Consider the following 27,220-nt stretch of genomic DNA (forward strand, 5'->3'; position numbering starts at 1 on the left):
AATGTGCTAAGATCCATGGGATTACAAAGAAATGGACATGACTTACTGTCTGGACAACAGCAGCAACAATGTGCATTAAAAGGATTATTTTGGCAGCTGTGTGAAGAATGTATTGAAGAGAAGTATTAGAGGCTATTAAAATTTCAAAGTTGGATGTGATGAAGAAGTAGTATACCTTTGTGAATGGATAGAAAGAGACATTTGGAAAAAGTGTTGTGAAAGTAGAATTAATAGAACTTGACAGTTGATTGGCTGTGAAAAGGGAAAGAGTAAAAAGTAAAAATGAATGGGGTTTTGGTTGTAATTGAGGAGGATAGTAATATCATTAACAGTAGTAGGGCACTTAGAAAGAGGGCCAAGTTTTGAGACTTAAGATGATCAGTTCAGGTTTGGGACATCCAGGTCAAGATTTCTAAAAGGCAGCTGAAGATGTAGGACTCAAAGCTTAGAGACAGAATTGGAACTGCATATACAAATTAACTTTTCATCTGTATTCTGTTGGGGGTGGGGTAGGAAAAAAGGTGGTAGAAGAGAGAAATAAATAGAAAAATATCAGGAAACAGAATGTCTTGTTCTTTCTAGTAATGATATAGTATTTTTAGTGTCTATATATATTTGTACCCTCTTAATTTTTCATTTAAAAAAATTTGAACAAAGCTTGAATGTTTTACATTATTATTTCAAAGGAGTCAGAGTGATAAGAGCCAGTGTACATCTTGCACAGGGTATAAGCAAATGAAAATAGGAACCAAGAACTCAAGGAAAAGGCAAAGTCAGATCAGCAAAAACAGAGAATAGGACAAATCTTTAAAGAAAAATGGCCCTTTGGGAGTTATTTAAGATCTCCTTTGGCAAATGGAATCTCAGATTGGATAAAATTTTTAAAGTAATAAATAAATCTAGTTACTACCAAGTATCCTGAACTTAGATTTTTACTGCTTCACCTTCATCATTTCATCTTGTGGTTTGCCACTTAAAACATGCAAAATTGCATATTGTTAAAGCCAACACATATATAAAAATTAGAAGTCTAGCTTAAGTTGGGATTGTTAAATTACAAGACTATTAGGATGTGTGTGTGTGGGGGGGGAGATAGCGAAATAGATACACATACAATAAACACACATATAATTGTATTTGGGGTAGTTTAAATCAGTTAAAAACTGAAGCATTCAAACCCAACATAGTCAGCTGTATTAAATTTTACTTTGAATAATATGGAAGAGAAATGAAAACTTTCCAGTGTTTGAGAGTATGGCACATAATTAGTTCACTAAAACCTGTCATTTACCCAGGGTTTAGGGTTGTATTTTTTTTATTTTTTTATAAAATATAGAATATCAGGAAGGGAACTACTTAACCATTTTAGCTGATGTTATTTGAAGTGCTAAGTGTTTTTTCTCACATTTTATTGTCTTTTTCTTAATTATTTCACTGAATTACAGGGGCAGAAAAGTACAGAAAGAAGGGAAAATTAGCTATGCTGATTTTGTCTGGTTTTTGATATCAGAAGAAGACAAAAAAACCCCAACCAGGTATTGTGTGATATATTTGAAAGATATTCATTATGATTTATTATGTGAGTAAGTGCTTGGGGAAGGCCAGATTTTCTTTTTTGCCATTAACGTAGCTATAATTTCAGTATCGAATATTGGTTCCGCTGCATGGATCTTGATGGAGATGGAACATTATCAATGTATGAGCTGGAATATTTCTATGAGGAACAGTGCCAAAAACTGGATAATATGGCTATTGAACCTCTACCATTTGAAGATTGTCTTTGTCAGATGTTAGATCTTGTGAAACCACAAAGTGAAGGTAACGCTGTTTTTCTGCATTCATTTTAGAGTTGTCACATCCTTTGTTTGGCAGGTATAGACTAGGTTAACACCTTAGTATTTCCAGAAAACTTATAAATTCATGACTTGTCCATAAGCATTATAGATAAGAACTCAAATAAGAACTCCAATTAAAATAAGTTATATAACCAGTGATATTATTCCTCCTTACTTCCACTTCATAATGTGTCTTGTTTCTTTCAAAATTCAACTTATAGTAGCATACTATATATCTGCATGAAGCCATTCTTGATTCTTTTCCCACCCTTAAAACAACTCTCTCTCCTTGTCCTCCCATCATCCCCCTTCCTATTACTGTTTTGTATATACTTTCTTTATCCATGTAAATGCTTTCTTTCCTAAGAAAATCAATGCTCCTATTGCAGGAACCTTTTCATTCTGTCTGCATCTCCAGTCCTAATGCCTAGCATCTGTTTGATACTGTTTTTTGATTCACTGCCATGGAAATAACAGATCACAAGTTACCCTTGGAATTTGAAAATGGGCATGAGTACTTAAAGGAGATGGCCCTATGAGGTACAAATGAGCAAGTCTAGCCTCATAGAAAATGCCATAGCTCCAGAACAATACTCAGGAAAGAGAGCTTTTATAAGCACAGTTGACTATTTTAAGCCTGGGGTAGATGAACAGCTGTTCTTTCCTGCAAAAGACTAACTCTCATTGGGAGACATTTAAACATTAAAGATCCTTTGGTCTCTTAATCTTGTAGTTGACACATGACAGTGATGACATGACAGATAAAAGTCTTATTAAAATTTGGGGTGCACCTTGATAATTTGAAACTTAAGAAACTATTTAAAATAACCATTGTTCCTAAGAACCCAGAAAGTTCAGAAACTGAGACAGGAGAAAGGTGTAACTAAGAGATTGGTAGGCCATCTTTGAAAGAAAAGTCTTTCCTCCTACTACTTTATATATATGTTTTAGAAAGAAGTAGCCAAACTTTGTTATTTTTTATAGTTAAAAACTAAATATAGTCTTATGACATAAACCTTTCTCAAACAGATTTGAAAAACACTGATAGTTTTGTCTTACTATTCTAATTTCTCAGCAGTCTGTTATCTTGGGACTAAATATGCAGTCATCCTTTGGGTTTTTAAGGAATTTTTTCTGATAGGGTTTCCTCACCCTGGTAATTCCCTAAACCAGTGAAATCACACTTCTGGTATCTATCTCTGTTTTTAATAATCACTGGAAAATGTACAAGAGAAGGAAGGAAGGAAAGAAATAAGTATTAAGTACCTATGTATGTTAGACCTATGTTAAGCACTTTATACATGTAATCTCATTTAATTCTCATAACGGTCCTGTGAGGTAGATATTGTTACCTTCATTTCACAGTTATGGAAACTGAAGCAGAGTAACTTGTTCAGGATCATACAGCTGATAAGGGTCTGAAGATATTCTGACTCTTATCTGGAGCTTTTTCTACTGCTCCCCCTAGTTGCCTGGGTGATTTAAATCCCAAGAGTTTTTAATAATAAAAGGGGAATATTAGACCTTTTCAGAAATTCTCTTCAGCGAATAGTCTTGGTCATCTCAAAATAAACCAGAAACAGAAATAGGCCTTCATATTTCTTAGTTTCCCCTTCTTTACTGACAGACCCATTCTCTTAATTATTTGCCTCAGCCAGTCTTTTCAAAAGATTTTTCTGGGCTAAAAGTTGGTCTGAGTACTCAGTCATTCTCATAGGGATAAAAATTTAATTCAAGGGAACTGATGAAGTCAGCAAGTAAGAGTTGAGAAAGAGAGAACATAAGAGGCTCCTAAACAGACTTTTTGTGGTACACCCGCATCTAGGAGGTATGCTAATGGAAGATAAACTAGCAAAGGAGACAGTGAAGAGGGGATTAGACTAGTAGAAGAAAATCTAATAAGAGAACAGTGTTACAAAAAAACCAGAAAGAGAAGATACTGCTGTCAGATTTGACAAGAATATTATTGTACTGTGAGAAACAACAAGCATCTTGATCGTAGAGAGAAGCATAGAGTTAGATAAACTGATGCAAAGTAAAGTAAGCAGAGCCAGAAAGACAAAAATACTACAAAATAACTGCAAGATAAAGCTACAGTATAATACAGTAACCATAAAACAATCAAAATTGAATAATCATATGTATAGATCAAATCTCCTTTGCATAGAGTAAGGCATATTGGTATGGAATGTAGTATACAACATCAGATTTTTTTTAGATATGTTCATGTTTTGCTCATTTTTTTCCCCTCTTTTTTTTTCTTCTTCATTTTCACCTTTTTTTTTTTTTTTTAAAGGGATGACTATCTGAGGAGAGAGTAGGATACAGGGTACTCCCTGTGATTGTGATTTAGGTGATGTGAAAACAAAAAATGTCAGTAAAATGTATTTTTAAAAGCCTTCATGTTGGTCTAATCTCCATACACTGAACTCAAATAAGAGACAATAAACTATCTAAAATTCTTTGCCGCTGTCACTTAATCAGTGAAAGAGAACATGGACTAATTTGTTTTGAAGATGCAAAGAATACTTAAAATCTGTTAAAGCATAAAGAACATGGGACTTCTTTTTCTGTTCATTCATCTGGCAAATTGACATTATCAGTTGAAACAGATAAGATATTCTGAACATGAAGATCTTCATTCATTAAAAATACAAAAGAAAATGCTCACATAATGGAATGGTCTCCTAGTGGAGAGAATTATGTAGTTGTCATAATAAACAATGTAGACATCTCCCAGCTTCAGATCCCTTAGTGGTAACCATCATTACTAAAAGGAGAATTTTTACTGTTACATTCTATTTTAATTCCATATTTGTTGGAGATTAAGTTGTAAACTTATCTAACTATAATTCACTAAATTGTCCCTATATTTTAAGCTCAACATGTTCTTATTAAAACATCAAGTTATAGTTTAATCAAAATATGAAGGCATGGTCAAAATAAGACTTCCCCATCTTTGCTATATGAAGACTTATGTGCCTTCAAATATATGAATGCTGTCCCCCCCAAAAAAAAAAAAGAAAACAGCACTTTTTGCTGTAAACAAAGAACAAGAGTCCAAAACTAGCCCTTAAAAAAATATGATTCAAGAGAAAAACACTAACAATCTGAGAAATTTGGTTGGACTAGACTAGTGCTAAACCAAAAAAATTGAAAGCCCAGTGTCAACCAAGAAAAGAAAATTGGAAGATATCTATAAAGGAAGAAAGTAAAAATCTCTAAATAAATCATTGAAAATTCAAGAAAAAAATTTAAAAGGAGAAAAATGAACATTAGTAACTTTAGAAAGAGAACAGTTTTAGTTCAGTGGTAAGGTTGAAAACCAGATAAAGAAAATAATTACTGAGAACTTTACTATTTATTAAGCACTTACTCTGTACTATGCTGAGAGCTAGAGATACAAATAGAAAAGCATAAGATATTCTCTGTCTTCAAATTTTAAGTTCATTGGGTAAAATATATATGGGATTGATAGCCAGAGACACATTTTGATCAGGAATAGTGAATTTGGGCATAGGAGAATAAATTGACAATAAGAAGAATTGCAAAATTAATTTGATCGTGGCTTATATTTTACAGTATTAGTTGGAGGAGAAGAGGGAAAGGTGTGCCATTTTCTTTTTTTTTTAAATAGAGTTACTGATATAATAGAACAGCCTCTGGCCTTAATCTCCCAGCCTCTGCTGCCATGTAAGATCCCCAGGGGCTTTGTTGTTGTTCACTTATTTCTGTTATATATGACTATCTGTGACCCCATTTGGGGTTTTCTTGGCAAAGATACTGGAGTGGTTTGCTATTTCCTTCACTGGCTCTTTTTACAGAGGAGGAAACTGTGCCCAGAGTCACACAGATAATGTCTGAGGCTAGATTTGAATTCAGCTTTTCCCGATTTCAGGTCTGAAATTTTATCCACTGTGCCATTTAGCTGCTCCTCCTCAGAGAGCATCTATCTACTAGTCCCTTCAGAATTCTAAGGGTAATCCTGAAAGTACTGGCTTCCTATACTGTTGCTCAAGAGCACCTCTTATTTTCTCTCTAATATAATTTAACTGTTTGATTATCTCCTCAGTATTAATCAGATAATAAAATTTTAGAAGGGAAAGTAGATAAAATAGATACAAACAACATTTTCTAAGAGTTGATACAACTTAAATGGAAATGAAAAAGATCCCTATTGTTCTTAGGTTCTCTAAATTTTTCTTGTTTGGAAAAGTATATGGCATTATACCGATTACAAGAACGTCTAAATTGTTATAAGTCTACTTTTGTTAAATCCATAGCAGAATAAGATTGACTAACCATGTGCAAAAAACAATAGATATGAAGTTATATTACTTAAAAGGAACTTGCTCAGTTCTAGTACCTTAAAATTGATGGGTAGGTAGATGGGCAAATGCTACAGATTGATCGTGAGATTGTTCTAGAACTGAATTAGATAAATTTTTGTAAAAGAGTGGTCATAGATATAACCTATAATTTCATTGATAGAAGATTTTGCTACATGAGAAAACTCCAGTAATGCGGGTCAGCATCTTTTCTATAATTTATAGCTTTAAAATTTTTTGTAGAGCACTGAAAGGTTGTAACATTTCCAGTCTTATAACTTTTATATGGTAGAGGAAGGAGTGAAACCTAAGTATTTCTGGCTTTGAGGTGGCCATCTGTTTGAAAAACATACCTTAACTACATATTAGAACTGTGCTAAAAACATTAAGAGTCTTTTTTTCCCCCCTTTCAATTATATGGATTTCATGTATTTAATAGAGGTCAGAATTTGAAGTTAGGAGATTTTCATCTCAGGTCATACAAGTGATCTTAGCTGTGTAACCATGAGTAACTTGCTTAAATTGTCTGAATCTCAATATCCTTATCTATAAAATAATGGTAATACTGGTAGTATGGGCCTTAGAGAGTTGTGAGAATTAGTGTGTGTACTTTGCAGATCTTAAAGCAGATTAGCTTTTAAATAAACATTTAAAATAAGCATTTAAAAGGAAATTTCCTTATTAGAAAGTTTATCAATAATTGATTTAAATATAATTTAATTGTAATATTTAGTTTTTTCTTGAAATATTAAAAAATAAAAGTTTAGGTCTTGCTCTGCAGAAAAATGCATGAAGTTCTCTTTGTGATAGTATGTGTAAAATAAATAACTATGTTTAAACCATAAATAAATATCTTTTTCTCCTCTCTCTTCAAAATTCCTACAGGAAAGATAACTCTCCATGATTTAAAGAAATGTAAATTAGCAAATGTTTTTTTCGATACATTTTTCAACATTGAGAAATATCTTGACCACGAACAGAAAGATCAGATTTCTGTAATTAGGGTAAGTGCTATGGAGACTGTGTTATGTTACATATTTATAAATGTCTGTATCATACTAAAATTGTCTGTGCTATTTAGGATGCTGAAAGTGAAGGCCAAGAGCTCTCTGACTGGGAGAAATATGCTGCTGAAGAATATGATATTCTAGTGGCTGAAGAAGCAGCTGGTGACCAATGGAATGATGGGTAAGAACAATGTCGTAAGGAATTTTAATAGAATTAAAGTTGAAAAATGTATTTCTGCAGGAGTTATATTAAAATGAAGGTAGCATAAAATATGTAAAGCAAGTGAACTTAAAAAGTTAAGTACCATTTGGATTAAGCTATTTTTCTAAATTTTCTTGTGTTCAAGTTGAATGTTTTAAGATAATAAAACCTTTTAATGCCTCTTTAATTAAAATTGTAGTCTGTAATATTTTGCTGAGCTTCAGGTGACATTTCATTTTAACCAATTCATTATTTTCATCCTTCCCAGTTCCCTTATCTTAAATATACAGGAACTCAACTAACTACCCTTGTTATTCAGAAAATGTTATGATTAGTAAGCTAATTTTAGCTATATTTTCATCACTTTATGTTGCTAAGCCTTTACAAGAAGTGACTAGCAGAACACCTGCTTATGTGTATATATGTATTTTCATGCCTGTATATCCAATATATGAAGTTGATAGGGAATAGGAGAAAACATTTTAGCACTTGATGTTGTTCTCCTAGGAAACTGTTTTTAGAAAGACCAATTTACTGCTTTTTAACATTCTATGCTGTCTTCTTTTCTTCCTTGACCCAGCTCAGTTTCAATTATTCTAGCTATTTTGCTAATTGATGCATGTAAAATTAGTATGCTCTGATCTACATGAAACAAAATTGATAAGCTCAACTATAGGTAATGAATGCCAAACTAAAATAATTTTTTTTAAAAAGAATCAACACTTTTGTTGAATGTAACTTCTTAATAGACAGCCATCTGTACTTCAGGGAATCCCTGTGATAAATTTTCTTCCAACTGCCATCCAAGATCATTCATTCCTCTGATTGATACTTTTTATTAAGCACTTTTATGATTGATAAGTCTATAGTGCTTATGAAGTACTGATCTTTAAGAAAATAAAAAGGAAAAATGGAAGTATTTCAATCTCTAGAGCATGAGGTTTTATTTTTGCCACTTGGAGCAGTACTCAAATCATCAGTGAATTTATTGTATCTTCCGATTTGAATCTAAAATATATGATTTCTACAGTTTATGTATACTTGATCTAACAAAAATAGTATGTTCATATACTATCATATGGAAATTGTTTTTGGAGGTTTTTATATTTTCTTCTGTACCAAATATTGACCTCTCATTGAAAATAGTTTTTCTCAGGCTGTCATCTTTGATATTTTCCTAAAGTCCATATCTTTAGAGCAGTTACCTTTGTGTGAGCAGACTGAATCTTTTCCAGTCTTCCTCCCAGCTCTGTTATGGACTGATTTATATCATTTAGGAAAAAAAGCAAACTAATAATATATCAATCTTTCTCCATCATTGTGCCAAAGTAGGAATGGTGAACAGAAGAACATTTATTAAAGTAACTTGCAGGTTTGCCCTAAGAGGACTAGCCTTCTCTGTAGTACATTGTACAGGTGGGAAAAAAAAAACCCAGGCTCATTGTATGTAGGGAATAGTTGTGGGTGGGGAAGGGTTAAGTACAATCTAAAGCCGCCTTCTACTCCTACATGTATATTAGTATTTAGGAATTTTAAGAGTTAAAAGTTGTGTTCATATCTACCACCTCCATTTTTAAAAATTAAGGATAAATACATATTCAGTATTAAAAGTTTTTTTGAATTATCTTAAGAGTAATGCACTAAAGTAGCAAAACACTGACCTTCCTTCTGTAACTATTGTAGGGATTCTGACTTCTCTGACTACTAGCCTGCACAAAGGTCTAGAGTAAGGAATTACTCAGGTAAGGGTATGCGTTCTGGCAAAGAAAAATTTATTGATTTAGGTCTGCATGTTATCTGAAATATTATATTGTCCTGAATCCAGAAATGATAACTTTTAATGTCCACTATTAAAACATTATCTCTGGATCACTAACTTTCCACTCTGTGGAATATACAGCAAATAATCCTAACCACATCTTCTAAAAGCTTTATATGGATAGTTTCTCTGTGAAGTCTTCAATTATTTTAATTTTTTTTTTGCTATGTAATTTTATCTCTCACCTCAAACCAGAAAAATCTTAGAACCTATCTTGTTTAAAGCAGGTTTTCTTTTCCAAAATAAAACTACAGTCGTCAGTTTGTTTAAAGTGTTTTACTGTGATCATATTTCAAATTGATAAATATGCATCTTTGTCATGTCTCATTGAAGCTATCAACAATGTTGATGAGATTCCATTCAAGAATTAGAGTCTTATAAGGGGAGAATAATTACAGGTTCAAATCTCTATATAATTACTATCTATAATAAAAATAATCCCACAGACTAGAAAAAAATGTCATTAGTACAACATTGCCAATCTGGCTGTAACAAGTTATCCATAATGAATAATCCTTTATATAAAAAGTATCCATTTGGTTCCCTGGCTGTACAATAGCTATTTTATATCAAAACTCCTTGATCCTAGTTGCATTTAAGATAGAATATGAGAGATAAAGAGAGAGAGAGATGATAGTGAAAGAGACAGAAGAGAGAGAGAGAAGAGACAGAGAGACAGAAAGAGATGAGAGAGAGAGAAAGAGAGAGATCGAGAGAGAGATCGATCAATTATTTTGTCATAAGACAGTAATGATTCGTTATTCTGATCTCGGGTAAACCATATTTATCCCTAACAGGAATAAAATATACCTAAACTTTAAAATCACAATTGAGAATAATGAAGCATATTGATACAGATTATGTAATAATCATTTACTGGATTTTTGTACTTGTGTATATTTGTGTTTTTTTTAAATTATCATTATATTCTGGGAAAGAGTGAGTTTCATCTTCATATAAATTTGTTATGGGAAAGCAATTATTCCTGACAATATCCTTAACATTAAAAAAATCATTTTTTGGAAGGAAAATGCAGGTTTTGAGTCATAATCCTCTTCTAACAAAGGAACATATCTTTATTTTCCTCCTTGGAGATTTTTAAAGAAACAGATAAAACAGTTTTAAATATGCATTTAGTATTTCAACATCTTTTTTCAAAAGATGTTATGATAATGGAATGCATTAAGAAGAATACTGTATAAGATGAATGTAAAGATTGTAAGGACCAGTTTGTAAGGAATTTCAAATTTCAAACAGAATTTATATTTGATCTTGGAGGTTATAAGTAATTACTGGAGTACATTGAATTAGGGAATTGGAGAAAATAAACCTATACTTTAGAGAACTCACTTAAGAGGTTGTATGCATTAGAGTAAGGAAAAACTTATGGTATAGATAGCAATTAAGCTAATGTATAATATAAGCCAAAAAGGCATAAGGACCTAAACTAGGATAGTTAAAACATAGTAATGGAAATAAGATGGGAAACTGATTGGATTTGAAGGAGGTTCTCTAGAGTTGTTATGCCACAGTTCTCTTTAACTGTCTTGACTCAGTTTCCTTGCACTAGTTTCCCTTGTCTCAGTTTCTTTAACTGTTCTGTGTCAATCCCCTAAGTTGTAAACACCCATCCACCCACCCCCGGTCTGACTGAGGACCTAAGGTTATAAATTGTTAGCAAGATAAACAAGAGAGTAGACCTCCTGACTCTTTTCTGTCCTCAAGAATTTACAATATCCCTCTAAAATATTCCAAGATATCTCTGTGTATTCAGACATCCTGTCTCTAGGTTTGTTTTTTTTTTTAGGATTTATGGCCTCCCCCATCCTGACAGCTTCTTACCCCTTCCTTTGTTTAGAGAAAAGGTATTTAAGAAGTTGGGGTTCCTCCATTCATGGCTGGAGGCTGATGGCTGGCGGCTGTATGCTGGACGCTGGATTCTTTGAGATGACAGTCTCCTCCAGCCCTGGGACCAACATGGATTCCTTGGTCTCAGTATATCCTTATCTCTGTCTGACTGGATAATTTGAGACAAGAGTCCTGTCCAGTCAATTTTACTCTCCCATTAATAAAATATTAAAAACTCTCTGATATCTCTCCTGCCTCAGTTTCTCCGGCATTACAGAATCCAAGGTTGTGAATGTGAATGACTGAAAAAATACTAGTGTATCCACTGAGTCTGAGATAGTTTGATGACCAGTTTGAAATGTCCAGTCCTGACTATACTCTGATCCAATGACCCTGACTTCTTGCTATATCTCATACGAGACACATTTTCTGACTGCATTTTCAGTGGCCAGCTCCCATGGAATTCTCTTCCTCCTCATCTCTTGCTTTCCTTAGCTTCCTTCAAGTCCCAAATAAAAAAACCACAAGAAGCCTTCTCTGATCCTTCTTAATGCTATGCTTGCTAATGGCTCTCTTCTGTTGATGTTTTCCCCGGTTTATTTTGCATATTGTTTTGTGAATAATTGTTTGCTTCTTATCTCCTTCTAAATTGTGAGTTCCTTGACATTAGGAACTGTTTTATTGCTAAGTTTGGGGAGTTGTTATTATTTTTTTGCCTTTCTTTTATCCCTACCACAGTTCTTGGCACATAATAGATAATTATAAATGCTTCTCAACTTGACACTAGAGCTAAGGAAAGAGACACTATCGCTGAGTTATAGATCTTGCAGTAATTTGCAAGAGATGTAAACTGAACTCATGGAAACTTGTGAGGTAACCAGATGAATAGTGAAGAAAAATAAAAAGGCACAGGACAGTCTTAGTTGTATATTCACATTTCTGAGTATGATATGGACAGTGAACCAAGCAAAGGAGAACGAAGAATAGTTGGGCAGGTAGAAGATATAGGAGAACAATGTTCTGAAAACCTAAATGTCCAAAAGGAAGAACTGGTCACTAGTATCACATTCTAGAAAGAAGTTAAGAAGAATGAGAATTGAGGAGAGGCCATTAGATTGTGCCAATAAGATATCACTGGGAGATTTCCCAGTCACATGAGCAACAAGATTTAGAACTAGATATTTTTTCCTAATATGTATGACCTCTCCAAAACAGAAATTATGTACCAAAAATAAAGCAACTTCAGCATTCTTCATTGCCTAGGACACCTAGAATCCAAAATAATGTTTTTGAAGACACAAAAACTTATGAACTCACACTCACTGACCTTGAACTCACTCAGCACCCCTCCCCCACTTACTTTACTATTAGCATTGAGGCTGCACTAACAGACCCAAAGATCCAAATGGGCTTACAATCTTGTACTCGGTCCTTTCCATATATAAAGATACTCAATTCCAGGCTGAAGAAGTCTGGCCAGGCCAGAGTAAAATATATGGGTGGCATAGTAAAAAAAAAAAAAAAAAAAAAAAAAAAAAAAGCATAATAGAAAAATTAGAATCTGCAATGACAAAGCTCACCAAAGAAACAAAAAAGAGAACAATAGAATGGGAATGCAAATTTACACAAGGACACAAGACAAAAGACATTAAAAGAAAATAGGCTCATGCTACAAGCAAAGGATATTTACCTCAAAGACAGGTTGTGTAGAGACAACATAAGGATCATAGGTCTTTGAGAAGAATAATATGTTAGGACAAAAAAATCTTAACATATTATTCAGGAAATGAATACCAGAACTTTTTAAACATAGACTATAAAATATCATTTAAAAGAATTCAGATAAACTTCAGAAAAAAAAATTCCCAAAATTCAAGACATAAGGTGGTTAAAATTTAACAGTTCAGTACAGAAAAGAAGTTCAAGCAAATGGGAGAAAGATTTTCAAAGATCTAGGAAAGGAAATTTAAATGACACAAACCATTTGCACCCAGTAAAAAGGTGCAGGAATGAATAGACTGTGGAGGAAGAGCAATGGAATTTAGGATGCAGCCCCAGGTGATATCCCTTGCAAATCTGAGCTTGATCATAAATGAAAAAAGGTAGACAATCAATAAAAAGATACATTTGAAACACTTTTAAAGAAAACTATGTTTAAAGAGATTGTTTATATCCAGAATACCCCAAACAACAAAAATGAAAGAGTGAATAAATAAGTATAGCAGCCAAGAACAGTAATAGAGTAGCAGCTGGTAATAAACTTTCTAAATTTATACAAGAAGACAAGGGTGAAGGCAGAAGTCCAGTGGAGATAAATGTGTAGAGGCAAACCCAGGACATTATGGACAGTACTTGAAAATATCCTATCTACAGGTGAATCAGTTTTTTTGTGTGGGGGATTATGTTGTATTTTGGGAGGGTTCACAAAGAAGAGAGAGGCCAAGGGCTAGAAAGGAATGGATGAAGTGCCTAAACCAAATCAAGTGAGGCAAAGATGAAACCTTGTGGTTTCAGAAACAAAAGAATCTATAGGGGAATAGGCCACTAAGAGAGAGACAGATAGGAGGAGGCCTGGCTTTGATAGTGGGAGGGATTTTCTTTGATGACTACTCCTCTAGGTAAAGAGGCATGATATTGTGAAGGGAGATAGAGGCCTAGCACTGGGTGTGGCCTAGAGATTTGGGTGCTTGAAAATTCTACTTGTTTTACTTCAGTATGGTGGAGAATTAAAATTCCTGGGGGCAGTTGGCACCTGGGAGGGTAGGAAAACATGAACTCAAAGAGATTTTGAGGCAAATGTAAGCAAGATCAGTGGTAGGCTGCATAATTCAGGATTGAGGGAGGAAGCTATCATTGGGCAGAGAGTTTTTGCTGGCACATAGAGAGATTGACCTTTTTCTGGAAGTCCAGAAGAGGAATCTACTGGGCAAACTCTACAAGGCAGTGGCAGAAACCACCTAGAAGGGAATGCCTAGAATGGATACCTCAGAAATTTTGATTACATGAAAAATACAGGAAAAGAAAAGAGAGCCCAGATAATTATAGAGGTCATGAATCAGAAAATAAGTATCTAGAGTAAACAGGATAGATAATGAAGAAGGTGAGAAAAATCTTTTTGGGGGAAGAAAGGTGACAGACTGTATGGGAAAACAAAGTCCCTACAATCTTTTGCTTACATGAAAAACATTTCAGAAACAAAAGATATGCACAAAATGAAACAAAGGGATGGAGAAAAAATTACTATACATGAAATAAATTCAAAAAAGCAAGAGTTACAATCATACTGTCTGACAAAGCAAAAACAAAACATTCAAAAAATAAAAAAGGATAAAAGAACTATAAATAACAATCTAGTATCAGTAAAAAAAACCCTTTTAGTTGTACAGTCATTTTAGTCACATCTGACTCTTCATGACCCTAATTGAGGTTTTCTTGGCAAAAATATTGGAGTAGTTTGTCATTTCCTACTTTAGCTCATTTTACAGATGAGGGAACTGAGGCAAACAAGGTCAAGTGATTTGCCCAGGTTTACACAGCTGATAAGTGTCTTAGACCAAATTTGAACTCAGGTCCTCCTGAATCCAGATCTCGCAGTGTGCTCTAAAATCCTTAGCAATGATAAAGGAAATATCTGAGAAAGGAAAGAAGATAGGCAGTAAAACAGTAGTGATAAGAAGCTTCATTATCCCTCTCTCAGTTTTGGATCTGTAAAACTGAAAAAATTGTTGGAGAAAGTAAGATTAAAACACTTACAGAATGTTGTAAACGAAATAGCAAACATACACATCAAACTTGTGAAAAAATGAAATGGCAGAAATAATTAATACATCCTTCACAGACCATAATGTAGTATAAATAGGAATTGGTTCTAGGACCATAAACAAAGAAGATACAGATCCAAATGGAGACTTTACAATGAGATCTCAAGTATTGCTTAGGTCAAAAAAAAAAAAAAAAAAAAAAACAAATCATGGAAACATTTAACAACAATGTAAAAGGAAAGTGATGAAACAACATATTTTTGGATGCAGCTAAAGCAGTCCTAAGAAGGAGGTGGGGGCGAATTGCAGCCTTACAAACATTAATAAAATAGCAAAAGACAATAAGCTTAATATACATTTCTAAAAATGAGAACACCATCAAACCTGAAATAAGCACAAAAGAGGATATTAAAACTGAGAGGGGAAACAAATAAATTGGAATCATAAACCCCCATAAAAATAATAAACTTAAAAGATGTTTTTTTTTAAAGGACTAATTTAAAGGCTAATTTAATTTTAGAGCAAAAAATTGAATAAAATAGCACATTAGCAAGATGAATAACAAAGCATAAAGAAAAATAATCAGCATACAAGTTATATGCTAACAAAACTGAGAACATCTAAGAAACAGAGGAATGCCTTAAAAAAATACAAACTACCCAAACTATTAACTATTTAAAGATCTTAACCAAATCTCAGAAAAGAAAGTATCTGCCTGTAAAGGAATTACCAAAGAAAAAACTCCCTATCTTAATAAGTTCACAGAAAAAGTCCATAAAATTCTTAAAAGTACTAGTACTTAGGAAGTTCTCAAACACTGAAAAAGAGAACATCCTATCAGAATTTTTTTATGATTCAATTTAGCCCCAATACCTAAACTAGGGAAAGATAAAACATGAAAAGAAAATTATAGGCCAGTACCAATTATAAACATTGACTTAAAAATTTTAAATTATTGAAAACAGATTATAGCAATTTATCCAGGCAGTCATTCATGATGACCAAGTGAGATTTATATCAGGGAAGCAAAAATATTGCAATATTAGGAAAAATTAATATAATAATATTAAAAACCAAAGCATCTGAAACCATATGATCATTTTAATAGAAGTGGAAAATATCACAGCAAAGTACATTTGCTTTTTAAATCCTACAAAGTATAGGCTTATATCCACACCTAAGAAAGAACTGATAGTGTTTGAATGCAGATTGAAGCATACTTTTAAATTTGTTTTTCTTTATTTTTCTTGAGGTTTTTTTGTCTGTTTTCTTTCACAGTATGACTGTGATAGAAATTTTTTTGCATGACTACACATATATAGCAACTGAGTTGCTTTCATTCTTAATGTGAAATGGAGTGGAATTAGGGAGGAAGGGAAAGAATCTGGAACTTAAAGTTTTAAAAACAAATTATTTTATATATTTAGTTTATATTTAGCTGGCACCAGCTCTGAAGTCTGGAGGACCTGAGTTCAAATCTAGACTCAGATACTTAACACTTCCTAGCTGTGTGACCCTGGGCAAGTCACTTAATCCCAATTGCCTGAGCAAAAAAAATATATATATATATATATATATTTTAAGCTGGAAAAATAGTAAATAAATTTTTAAAAAAGAAAAATAAATGAATAAAAAATACATAATAAAAACATGAATTAACAAATAAAAATAAATAGGGAAAATATAGGTTTAGAGGGATGCTTTTAAAATATCATAAGCATCTATCTAAAATCAAAAGTCAGCATTGTATTCAACAGGGATACAATAAAACTTTCAAAAAAAAAACAACAATATAGGAGTGAAGGAAGCATGCAACCTTAGTACTAAAGATCACTCTGTGTGTATGTATGTATGTATATATGTGTGTGTGTATGTGTGTGTATGTGTGTGAAAGAGAAAGAAACAGATCCTTGACCTTTCATAGTTGTGGGTACGAGATATAATTTTAATCAAAATAGATACTGAGGCAGTTATAATTTTAGGGGGCAGCTAGGTGGCACATAGGATCTAGAGCACCAGCCCTGAAGTCAGGAGGACTTGAGTTCAAATTTGATCTCAGATACTTAACACTTTCTACATGTGTGACCCTGGGCACTTAACCCCACTTGCCTCAGCAAAAATAAATAATTTTAATTACTTAAAACTGAAAAGCTTCTGCAGACAAAACATACATAGGATAAAAAGGGAAACAATTAATGGAGGGAAAAGTCTTGATATCAGATTTTCCTGATGAAGTTTTAGTATTGATGGAAGAAAGGGGAATTATATAGTGTTTATATATACTATACACACACACACACACACAATTCATGTATGTGTGTGTGTGTGTGTGTGTGTAAACAATAAGTACATGACAAAAAGCCATTTTCTAGGAGATAAATGATCATAGGATATGAATGAACACTTCTCTAAGAACTGGAAAATAGTATTCATAACCACATAAAAGAAATGCCCTCAGTCATTGATAATAAGAGAATTGCAAGTCAAAACAGCCCTGATGTTTAATTTTATACCTTACTTATTGTCAAAAACGAGGGAAAAATTGGCAGTAGTCAATTTGGAGGAGTTGTAGAATGATAGGCATACTAACTCATTGTAGCTATGAAATGGTACAATCATTTTGGAAAGCAATTTGGAATTATTCAAGCAAAGTAAATTAAATATTTATACCCAGAGATTTCATTATGAGGTTTATACTCTAAGGAAGCTATTCATAAAAAGAAAGTCTCCATATATTCTAAAATATTATATAGTAGCACTTTTGTTGATATAGCTTAGAATTGGAAACAAAGTAGATACTGATTGATTAGAGAATGGCTAAACAAATTGTGATACCTGCATGTTTTGGAATGTATCTACTAAGTTGTGAGAGATCCAAGAAAAGACAGAAATTACATAGAGAAAACAGAAAACTATATAGTAAATAGAACGACACACCAAAAGATGAAAAGTAAATATAACAAAATTATTAAGATCAGAAAAAAATCAAATGAAGAAATTGTTTACTCCCCCTTTTCACCCTTTTGGAAAGGTGGGAAGTTCAGTATATTAATCAATTGATTTTTTTTCCTCTTAAAAAAATACTATTTATCATATATAATGGATGACTAGGAGGGGAAAGTGGAAGGACACTTGTGTAATAATCATATTGACATAAGAACAATAAAAACTTATTTAAAAAATCATTGTTGGAGAGGAAGAAAATCACTTTAATTGATTTGTTGGAAGTCAGTTGTAGAGAATAGAACAGATTAATAAGAGAAAGTTGAAGGTGACTTTCTTAGTTTGCCTCAGCTAGGGAAGACTTAAGTATGCTTCTTAAGCAGTAGGGAAAGATACTAATAGGGAAATTTAAAATAAAGTAAGGATGATAGAGATAATGTGCTAGAGAAAATGAAAAGGAATGGATATGTGAAAGGAAATCATCCCTAAATTAAATAAGGTGAGATCATAAAATGATTAATAATGTAAAGTCAACACCTTAGTGTAGATTCTATGTGATATACTAGTTTAATGAGTCAGCTGCATTACATAAATCTGTCTGATGAGCATGTGTTTGTTTCTTTTGACCATATAGTTCATCAAACAAGTATTTTAAGTAATTGAAATTAGAAATAGCTGGAACTAATGGGTGAATCATCATAAAGTTTCTCCCTACCAATTCAGAATACCAAGGAAGTGCTTCTTAGATTACTATACTCATCCCCATTTTTCTCCATGTCAGTGATTTCCAGTTTATCCTACCATGAAAGTGTAGTTAAAATTGATGTATTAAATTCTAAAGCCTTTATCGTTTCACTATGCCATGCATCAAAAAAACAATTTAGGCAATTACTATAACTTCTTTTAATCTTAGAAATATTTTGACCAAAGTATTGTTCTTCTGCTATATCTTTTATGGCTGTGACATTTGCTGTTACTTCATAAATTTGATAGTGCCTTTTCAGTACTTTTTTCCTCTTAAAATACTGTTCTTACAATTTACTCACTGCCACAAGCTTACTGTGCTGTAAAAATCATAGACCTGTACTTCTGAAAATTCTAGGTCAAAAAAAAAAATTTTTGTTTTCATTTAGGTCCACCAGAATAACTTTTAATAAAATAAAATTACAATTTGTTATTTCTCACTATTCTTTCATTTTTCTTTTATCAGCTCACATTGAATTTTAATTTAAGCTTAAGGAGAATCCATTTGGTGGTTTGTGCTTAGCTTTAGGCTATCTCCACAGAATAGAACTTTTGAGCCTTCACCTTTAGCACTTTGAACTAATCAAAGGAAAGACTTATCCTTCCTACCAGAAGAACTCTTATTTTCTTTTGTCTGCAGTTTGCAGAAGAGAAAAAAAAGTGTCATTGAAGATGCCAGTGAGATAACCCCATATCCTCACAATAACTTTTTTTCATCCATTCAGGAGGAAAATAGTTCTCTATTTATTCTTTTCGACTTTCTACTTTCCTCATCTGTTTAGCTTATATATGCAATCTAATTTCTGAACAACTGTTGTTCACTTAAGGTAGCCTAAAAGATACAGGACCTATTATCATTCATTCCATCAGAGAGTGAAAATAAATGTGAAAATATTTGAGCAGAGTTGGCCTCATTTGATTTCAGTTCCCCAAAGGAAAAATGCCTGCATTAATGCATTTTAATCCAGACAAAGGAAATAAAACACCCAGTTGATTACCTCTTTTGTAGTTTTACCAAGGGAATACCTATAATGGTACAAGTATAATAAATCTTTTCATTATATGATATTTTTTTAAAGACAATCTTAACTGAGCAAAGTTTGGAGAATGTAATTTCTGAATTTTGTAATTTCTGAATCTTACCTATATGAAGAAAGTGGAAAATTTATCTTTCAAGATTTTATATGATCATATTTATATTTATTTGTGCACAACTAATAGGTTTTTTTTAAGTGAACAAAAAAGTCATTTGCCATAGAATTGTGGCTCCTGAGAAGCAAATCTTTAACCTTTTAAAAAATTAACTCTACCTATTCTTTTGAGAAAATAGAATATGTATGCAATTATTATATTATTTTCCAAAAGAAATCTCTCAACATAAGTGAATGAATGTAACCTTTACTAAGCACTTACTGTGGACAAAGCACAGTGCTAAATGCTGGGATTACAAAAAAAAAAGTACAGCCTTCCTCTTAAGGAGCTTACATTCCAACCTGGAAGATAACACATGAAAGGCTTCAGCTATAAATCAGAAAGGTCCCCTAGTCCTTAAGGTTCAGCAGCAATGCAGTTGATATTTGATGTCATTTTTATTGTTAAAAATATCAATTTCTGATGTTGAACCAGTTGCTAGCGCCAAGGATTCTGGTAAAAGGAACTGCTTTTCTGAGTATACCATAAATGTGGCACAAGTACCTGTGGGAGCAGTTTCCAAGGTGCATCTCCATTGTGATTTTTTCCCAGGATGATAACTGTGGACACTGGTTAGAATAGAATTCTATTCAAGTAGTAATAGAAGAATTGCTATTTGAAAGTCTCTTGGGTAGGAGTCCTGAGCTGTCTGTTACCTGGTGAGAGGAGACATGCTGCCTCTCTTTCCTTGGGCCCTGCTGCTTCGCTAGGCAGGATTGTCTGCCCAGTATCAGTTCGTGGACAGAGATGGCCTTTTCACTGAAGTTGCTTCCTCAGATGATGGCAGTGAGGGCTAGGAGAACTGGCGGTGTAGGAAGCAGCCTCACTCTGTGTGATGGTGGCAGTGGGTAATCATGCTGCTGTGTGATAAGTAACATGGGTCCTTTCTCTGTAATATCTCCCTTCAACGATGGCAGTGAGAGTTAGTTGGTAAGTAGGTTTCATGGTTTATGGCACTGAGTGGAATATTGTAAAGTCCAGGCTAGCTGTCTGTAGGATCTCGGAATTAGCCCGAGTCCTTAGTCTTATTGGAGGAGTGAAGGAGGCAGAAGGGCCATGTGACTGGTCAAAGATGGAGTCTGGAATCTGGCATCTTCCCTTGTGTCTGTGGCTGAGAGAGTTTGAGTCTGAGGCTCCCTTAATTACTCCAGTAGGATTACATCACTACCTCACACTGAACATGCACAACTGTAGAACATTACATCATCATATTACCCTAAGTATATGTCAACTAGCTTGATTACATCATTACATTACATTATGTGCTTAGAGAACTATTATCTCACATTGAGTAGGTACTTAACTATAAACACCCTGCTGTCCTAGATTTAAATACACCTTTTCAAAGTTTCTGCCCTCTACAGAATATTTATTAATAGTGTACCAGTTTGCCTTCTCAGAAGAGAGATTAGATTGATGCAGTATAACATCAAACTGATCTGAGATATTAAATGAAGACACAGCTGCAGTCATCTATTGAAATATAGGGTTAACAGGAAAATCAGCATGATTTGGCTGCCTTCAGTCATTCCTTTAATAAACATTTTTTAAGCACCTGGTGATGCTAAGGGCCTGTGCTAAGCACTGAGGATTTCTACCCTCAAGGAGTTCACAGTCTAATATCTGAGGCAACAAACAACATATACAAACAAGCTTTATCCCCAAGATAAATAAAAGGGGATTTGCTTTATGTGAGGTCGGGAAAGGCTTCCTAATAAAAGAAAGGAATTTAGTTAGGGCTTAAAGGAAACCAAGGAAGCCAATATCTAGAGATGAGGGGAGAGAACATTCTAGGAATGGGGGACAAAGAAAAAGCTCAAAGCTAAAAGAGAGTGTTGTTCATGGAACAAGAGCATCCAGGAGACCAGTGTCTCTAGACCAAAGAGTAAATGGCACCATAGTTACAAGCTGGGAAGGGATGAGGGGACTAGGTTGTAAAAGGCTTTAACATCAAAAGGGATTTTCTACTTGGTCCTGGAGACAATAAAGAGCCGCTGAAACTTGGTGTGGTTGTTGGGGGTGTTGTAAGGAGGTGTAGCATGATCAGACTTCCTCTTTGGGAAAATCATTTTGATGGCTGAATGGAAGCTGGATTAGGGTAGGTAAAAACATTCCACAAAGTTCAGGTCAGGGTGCTGACAGCGTCAGAGAGAAGGGACCCCATTGGATAGAAGCTGCCAAGGTGAAATTGACAGACCTTTGCAAAAGACTGGAGGTGAAGAGTGAGAAATGGTGAGGAATCCAGTAGGACTCCTAGATTGTGAGCCTGAGGGACTGGGAGGGTGGTAATGCTCTCCACAGTGATAGGGAATGGGGACAGAGAGGGAGGTGCTTTAGAGAGATAATGAGTTCAGTTTTGGACATCCAGTTCAAGATGTCTGAAAGGCAGTTGGGATGCAGTATCCAAGGTCAGCAGACTGGGACAGTATAGGTAGATTTATATCATCAGTATAGATAGTAATGAAATTCGTAGAAGCTGATGTGACTGTGAAATGAAGGACTAGAGAGAGAGAAGAGGGCGCCAAGACAAAAACCCTGTGGGACACCTATAAACAGAGGGTGGGATTTGGAAGAGAATTCCAGCAAAGGAAATGCAGAAAAATCGGCCAAATAATATTAGAGTATCAGGAAAAGAGAAGAGCTTAATCAGCAGTATCAAAGTGTTGGGAAGAAAATGCCAATGGATTTGACAATTAAGATATCACTGGTAAATTTAGAGAAAGCAGTTTCTGTGGGATAATGTCAGAAGCCAGATTATATAAGGGCTTAATAAAGAGTGAGAGGAAAGAAAGTAGAGATTCCTGTTGTAGGTTGCCTTCACCTTGGCTGTACTGTGCCTAGCTGTCAACTTTGTATGTCCAACTTTAATTTAATAATTAACTTTAATTTAATATATAATTACTGAGTATTTGTTACACACCTGCCATATATATATATATGATAGAGTTTAGCACTAGAAGCACCAAGACAGAAATGAAATATCCCTTCCTTCAAAAATCTTTATATTATTTTTAAAAATCATACTTTTTTACATTGTAATTACATATTTTTTTTTAATTTGGAAACTTCTCTTAGAGCATATTAGAGAAAATTTTCTACATATCTTTACTTCATTCCACTGTCATAAGTTGGAAGTATTCTCTGAGTGTATAGTATTGCTGTTAATCTTCCTTTTGTTATTTTCAGAAATTAGCACATGTTTCCATTAACACTTTTTTCCTAATTCTTTAATGGCAGCAAAGATGAAAAGACTGAATTGTAGTCATAGCTTTAAATACTCTTAAAAGTATTTTACTTAGCTGAAACACATCTGCCTAGGCAGTGTCTGCAGTTTAAAAAAAAAAAAAAAGACAGCAGCATTTTTTAACCCTGTGTATTCAGTACTGTGAACTAAATCCCTTTGGGATATAATTGGATAACATTGCTGATAACTGACATTTTATTTTTAGACTATAAAACAGCCAAATTCCTATGGACAAAGTTTTATGATTGCCATGAGAACATTCTTCCTGATACTTTGGTGCTAGATGACCTTTTCAACTGTCCTGCTAAAAATTGCTTTTACCTGCCTTTATCAGGGTGGCATTTGCAAAATAAATGCTTCTGATTGATAAATGAAGACTTAATAAATGTGTTCTTATGAGGACATTGGTTTATTCTGATCATCTGTGCATCCTTTGGCATATACATATTACTTTATAAATTTGGGACTTTTATCTCCAGTGCCTCCCACAATTCCTATTTGGCACATATAAATACTTTAATTAATGCTTATTGAAAACATTTTTTCCCATGGACCTCTGATTTACTAGCTGCTCTGAAAAAGAGTTGTCTGGGGTACTAAAAGCTTAAGCTATTTACCTAAGTCATTGACAGCCACTATATGTGAGAAGTGGACGTTAAATTCATTCTCTGTCATGTTGCATCATATATGTCACATGTGTATACATGTTCCCCTTGTTCCCCAATGTTGGCTTGCACAAAAGCCAAGTATAGCCTGTAATTATACTATTAGAAAGAAAATGACAACTAAGTGAAAAAAAACCACACAATGACAAATTGAAAAGCAACATTTTTTAATGAAAAAAATTTTTTTAAATGTTCCTACTAAAAATGCCTGTTTTATAAGCTAACAGATATAATTATTTTCAATAAATAATTGTGCCTTTCAAAAAGATCTTATTTTAGGACCTGTATTTGAATAGTACATCTTTATCTAAAATAGCAAATAGTCATATTACAAGTCATCTATTTCATAATCAAATTATATATGTACTAAGTCTAATCCTAATAATTTATAAAAAAAAAAAAAAACTGACAATGAAATATAGGAGTGCTTGAAAAACTGTAAACTATGTTTTAAGTTCTCTGTAATTAAGTACAATTAACAACCAAATAAACTTCCTGAAGAAACAACTAAAACATGGTTATCACTTAAAAAAAAAGAAGTGAAATTTGTGTTTAGGATTTTTGTCTTGTTGTGTATGATATTTTTCAAAACTGGTTTGGAGAATAGGATGATAAATCTTGCTATCACCATCTTTAGGAGAGGTCTGGGGCATCTAGGAGGCACAGTAGAAAAAATGCTGGGCCTAAAATCAGAAAGACCTAAACCAATTCAACCTCTGGCACTTATTGGTTGTCTTTGGGCAAGTCACACAATCTCTGCCTTGATTTTATCACCTTTAAAATAGTAATGATAGCACCTACCTTCCAGAGTTGTTAGAAGATCAAATGAAATAGTTGTAAAGAGGATGGCACAGTGCTTGGCACATAGTAAGTCAGGGGTCCTTAAACTACGGCCCGCAGGCCAGATGCAGCAGCTGAGGATGTTTATCCTCCTCACTCAGAGCTATGAAGTTTTTTTATTTAAAAGCCCACAAAACAAAGTTGTTTTTACTACAGTCTGGCCCTCCAACAGTCGGAGGGACAGTGAACTGGCCCTCTGTTTAAAAAGTTTGAGGACCCTGTAAGTAAGTGCTTAGTAAATTCTTGCCTTCCCCTTTGTACTGAATCTCCAAAGAAATAAATGAATCCTGATTAGAAGGTCATTAAGGAGAAATATAGCTAAGGAAGAAAGTTTGAAGCTGAAAATTAAAGAATTGCATAAATAATAGCAATTGCTAGCTTTTATATGGCACTTATTAAAACATCTCATATGATAAAGAAACTTGATAAACTCAGGAAGACATTTCAATGATTTTGCACAGGTTCACATAGCTAGTCAAAGTGTCTGAGGAAGGCTTTGAACCCAGGCCTACTTGACTCTTAGGTCTATCCACTGTACCTCCTTGCTGCCTACTAGGATATAAAGACTGAGCAGATTGATAAGATTTTTAAGAGAGAGAAAATAAGAGAAAAGAAAATCCAACTGAATATGATTGTAGGAGTCTTAAAACTGTAGAAACTCAGCATCCTCTTTGTACAATCAGTTGGGCCTAGTGGGCTTTTTGGTAAACATAAAACTATATTTGGCCTAAGAGTAGAACCTGTTCTGCCAAGGATCTTTAGAACTAGGATGATCCAGGGTATCTAGGTCACATCTTCTAGGTAGATCTCAACTGGTAACTTGGTTATTGAAGAAATACTATTTTTGTACTCTTGACAATTGAATGACATTATTTATATGACTCAAGCTGCTAAATCAGAAGTAAATGCAAATACTTAACAAATACCTTCATGCTATAAAGGTAACAAATATATAACAGGAGGGATAGATATAGGAAAAAAATATTTTATTTTTCTTGGGCTAATGGGTCCCCCTAACATTTCTTCTAGATTATAGGGCATAAGAAAAATTTATCAGACATAATATTTTTTAATCACTGTCCAAAGTTATGGCAAAAATGTGAAAAATAAGCACATTTGGGGTTTGCAAGAGATGTCATGTTTTCAAGGTTAACATTGTTTCAAAGACAGACTTGCCAAAAGAGCATTCACTTACTATATATACAAATGCTAGAGAATAGAAAGACCCCATTGTACCACCTTAGAACAATTTAGCACAAAAGCTTATGGAAATTATGCCTCTTAGTAAAAGTGTAGTTTCCCAACATGATTATTTTTCCAAGTACTTGTTCTGTCATTCAAATATGGTATGATGAGCTCTATTCCAGAACCCCTGTCTTTACTACTTTTCTCCATTAGTATGCAAAGTATGAGTTTTCACCTTCCCTGCCAAGGCTAACCCCCTCCAATAGTGTTCTAATTTCTCAATTCTTGCCTTGCCTCATTGCTCTTATTCTAGATCCTCTGCCAACAAATTTGCTTAGGGCTCCTGTTAATTTTTTTTTAAAGCAGTCAACAGTCAAAGAAGAAAAAAAACACAAATCTTTTCTAAACTGTGAAATGTTCACAAGCTATCACCCAACCCTAAATCTAAATTTTTAGGAAAAAGTTCCTTCAGTGCATCCACTCTTATCATAAATCTTTCAAACCTCTTCAGCCCTTCTCCCTCCAAGGTTATTTATCAATGCCTTTTCCTACTTTGTGTACTTGGGTGCTGTCTTATATATGTCACACTATGAACCATCTCCCTCCTCAATGTGCTCTCTGCTCTCTCATCATACTCTTGTTTCCAAGACAAAATTCCTTAACTAGTTTTTTCTTTTTTCGTTTCTTCCTACCCCAGAATCAGAGTTGATAGGTTGCATAGCTTAACAAAAGCTTTTTTTCTCTTTTTCATCAATAAGTAGTTCTATAACTTGAATATATCTGGTGAGGGAATCAGAATTATAGACTTACTTAGAGCTGAAAAGGTACTTTGAAATTGGCTAGTCTAATCCCCTCATTTTACAGAGGAGAAAAGCTGTGCCTTGCCCAGGGTCATAGACAGAAAGTGAAAGAATCCAGGACCTCTGGAGATCTCTTCATCCTAAGGAAAGCCTGTTCCTCTCTTGGATTTGACTTTCCAATAAGCCTAATCTCTGAAACCTCCCTCTTTACTCCTACTTCTGCTTTCTAGGGTCCACCCGAGTTCAGATTCTGCCATATGATGCACATTAATGATTTCCCATCACCATCTGAAATTCCATCCTTGCCATCAAATGCAGCAAGTTCTGCCTTGAATCTGTCCCTTCTCTGAACCCAATTCCTGCTAGAGGCTAACACACAAAGTCTCTGGATAGGATTGGTTTTCTCTTCCTGAGCATTGAGTCCCACCACAAGAGAAACAAGATTGTTAGTGGCAAGAGAAACAGGATTGGAATTCAGGTCTTGCATTTCAAATGACTACCTTTGGAGTAGGTAGTCTCCTCTGGCAGTAGTCTGCTTCTCTGACAGACACTACTGACTTCCAATGAACATTTCTGTGGAGTTAATGCCATTCTTCTGGTTCTTGTTCTCTTTTCCTGATTTTATCACCCACATTTTACCCCCCCCACCTTAGTAGGGCTGCTCCCCAAGGCTCTTTGGGGTCTCTCTTCTCTGTGCTGATGACTTTTATCACCTTCAATATGTTTATCTCTGTGCATATTATTTATAGATCTGTAAGTGCAACTCCAATCTCTCCCTGAGCCCAAGTCTTGCATCATTAATTGTCTG

General features: G+C 34.0%; 1 protein-coding gene across 4 annotated transcripts in view; it reads left to right on the plus strand.

Annotated features, from left to right (window-relative positions):
- PPP2R3B (protein phosphatase 2 regulatory subunit B''beta) overlaps positions 1 to 27,220 on the plus strand; it is a 109,844-nt gene that overhangs the window by 79,285 nt on the left and 3,339 nt on the right. For 2 of the 4 annotated variants that reach the window (XM_051984614.1, XM_051984617.1), the window contains exons 9-12: positions 1,446 to 1,535; positions 1,643 to 1,818; positions 7,049 to 7,167; positions 7,245 to 7,351. In XM_051984614.1, the coding sequence (XP_051840574.1) occupies positions 1,446 to 1,535; positions 1,643 to 1,818; positions 7,049 to 7,167; positions 7,245 to 7,351 (492 nt within the window). Of the gene's footprint in view, positions 1 to 1,445; positions 1,536 to 1,642; positions 1,819 to 7,048; positions 7,168 to 7,244; positions 7,352 to 9,055; positions 9,115 to 11,049; positions 12,580 to 27,220 lie in introns of those variants that run through there. The other 2 variants (XM_051984616.1, XM_051984615.1) reach the window with 2 other exon arrangements.

This window comes from Antechinus flavipes, chromosome 3 (genome assembly GCF_016432865.1).
Source record: "Antechinus flavipes isolate AdamAnt ecotype Samford, QLD, Australia chromosome 3, AdamAnt_v2, whole genome shotgun sequence".
NCBI classification, from domain to species: domain Eukaryota; kingdom Metazoa; phylum Chordata; class Mammalia; order Dasyuromorphia; family Dasyuridae; genus Antechinus; species Antechinus flavipes.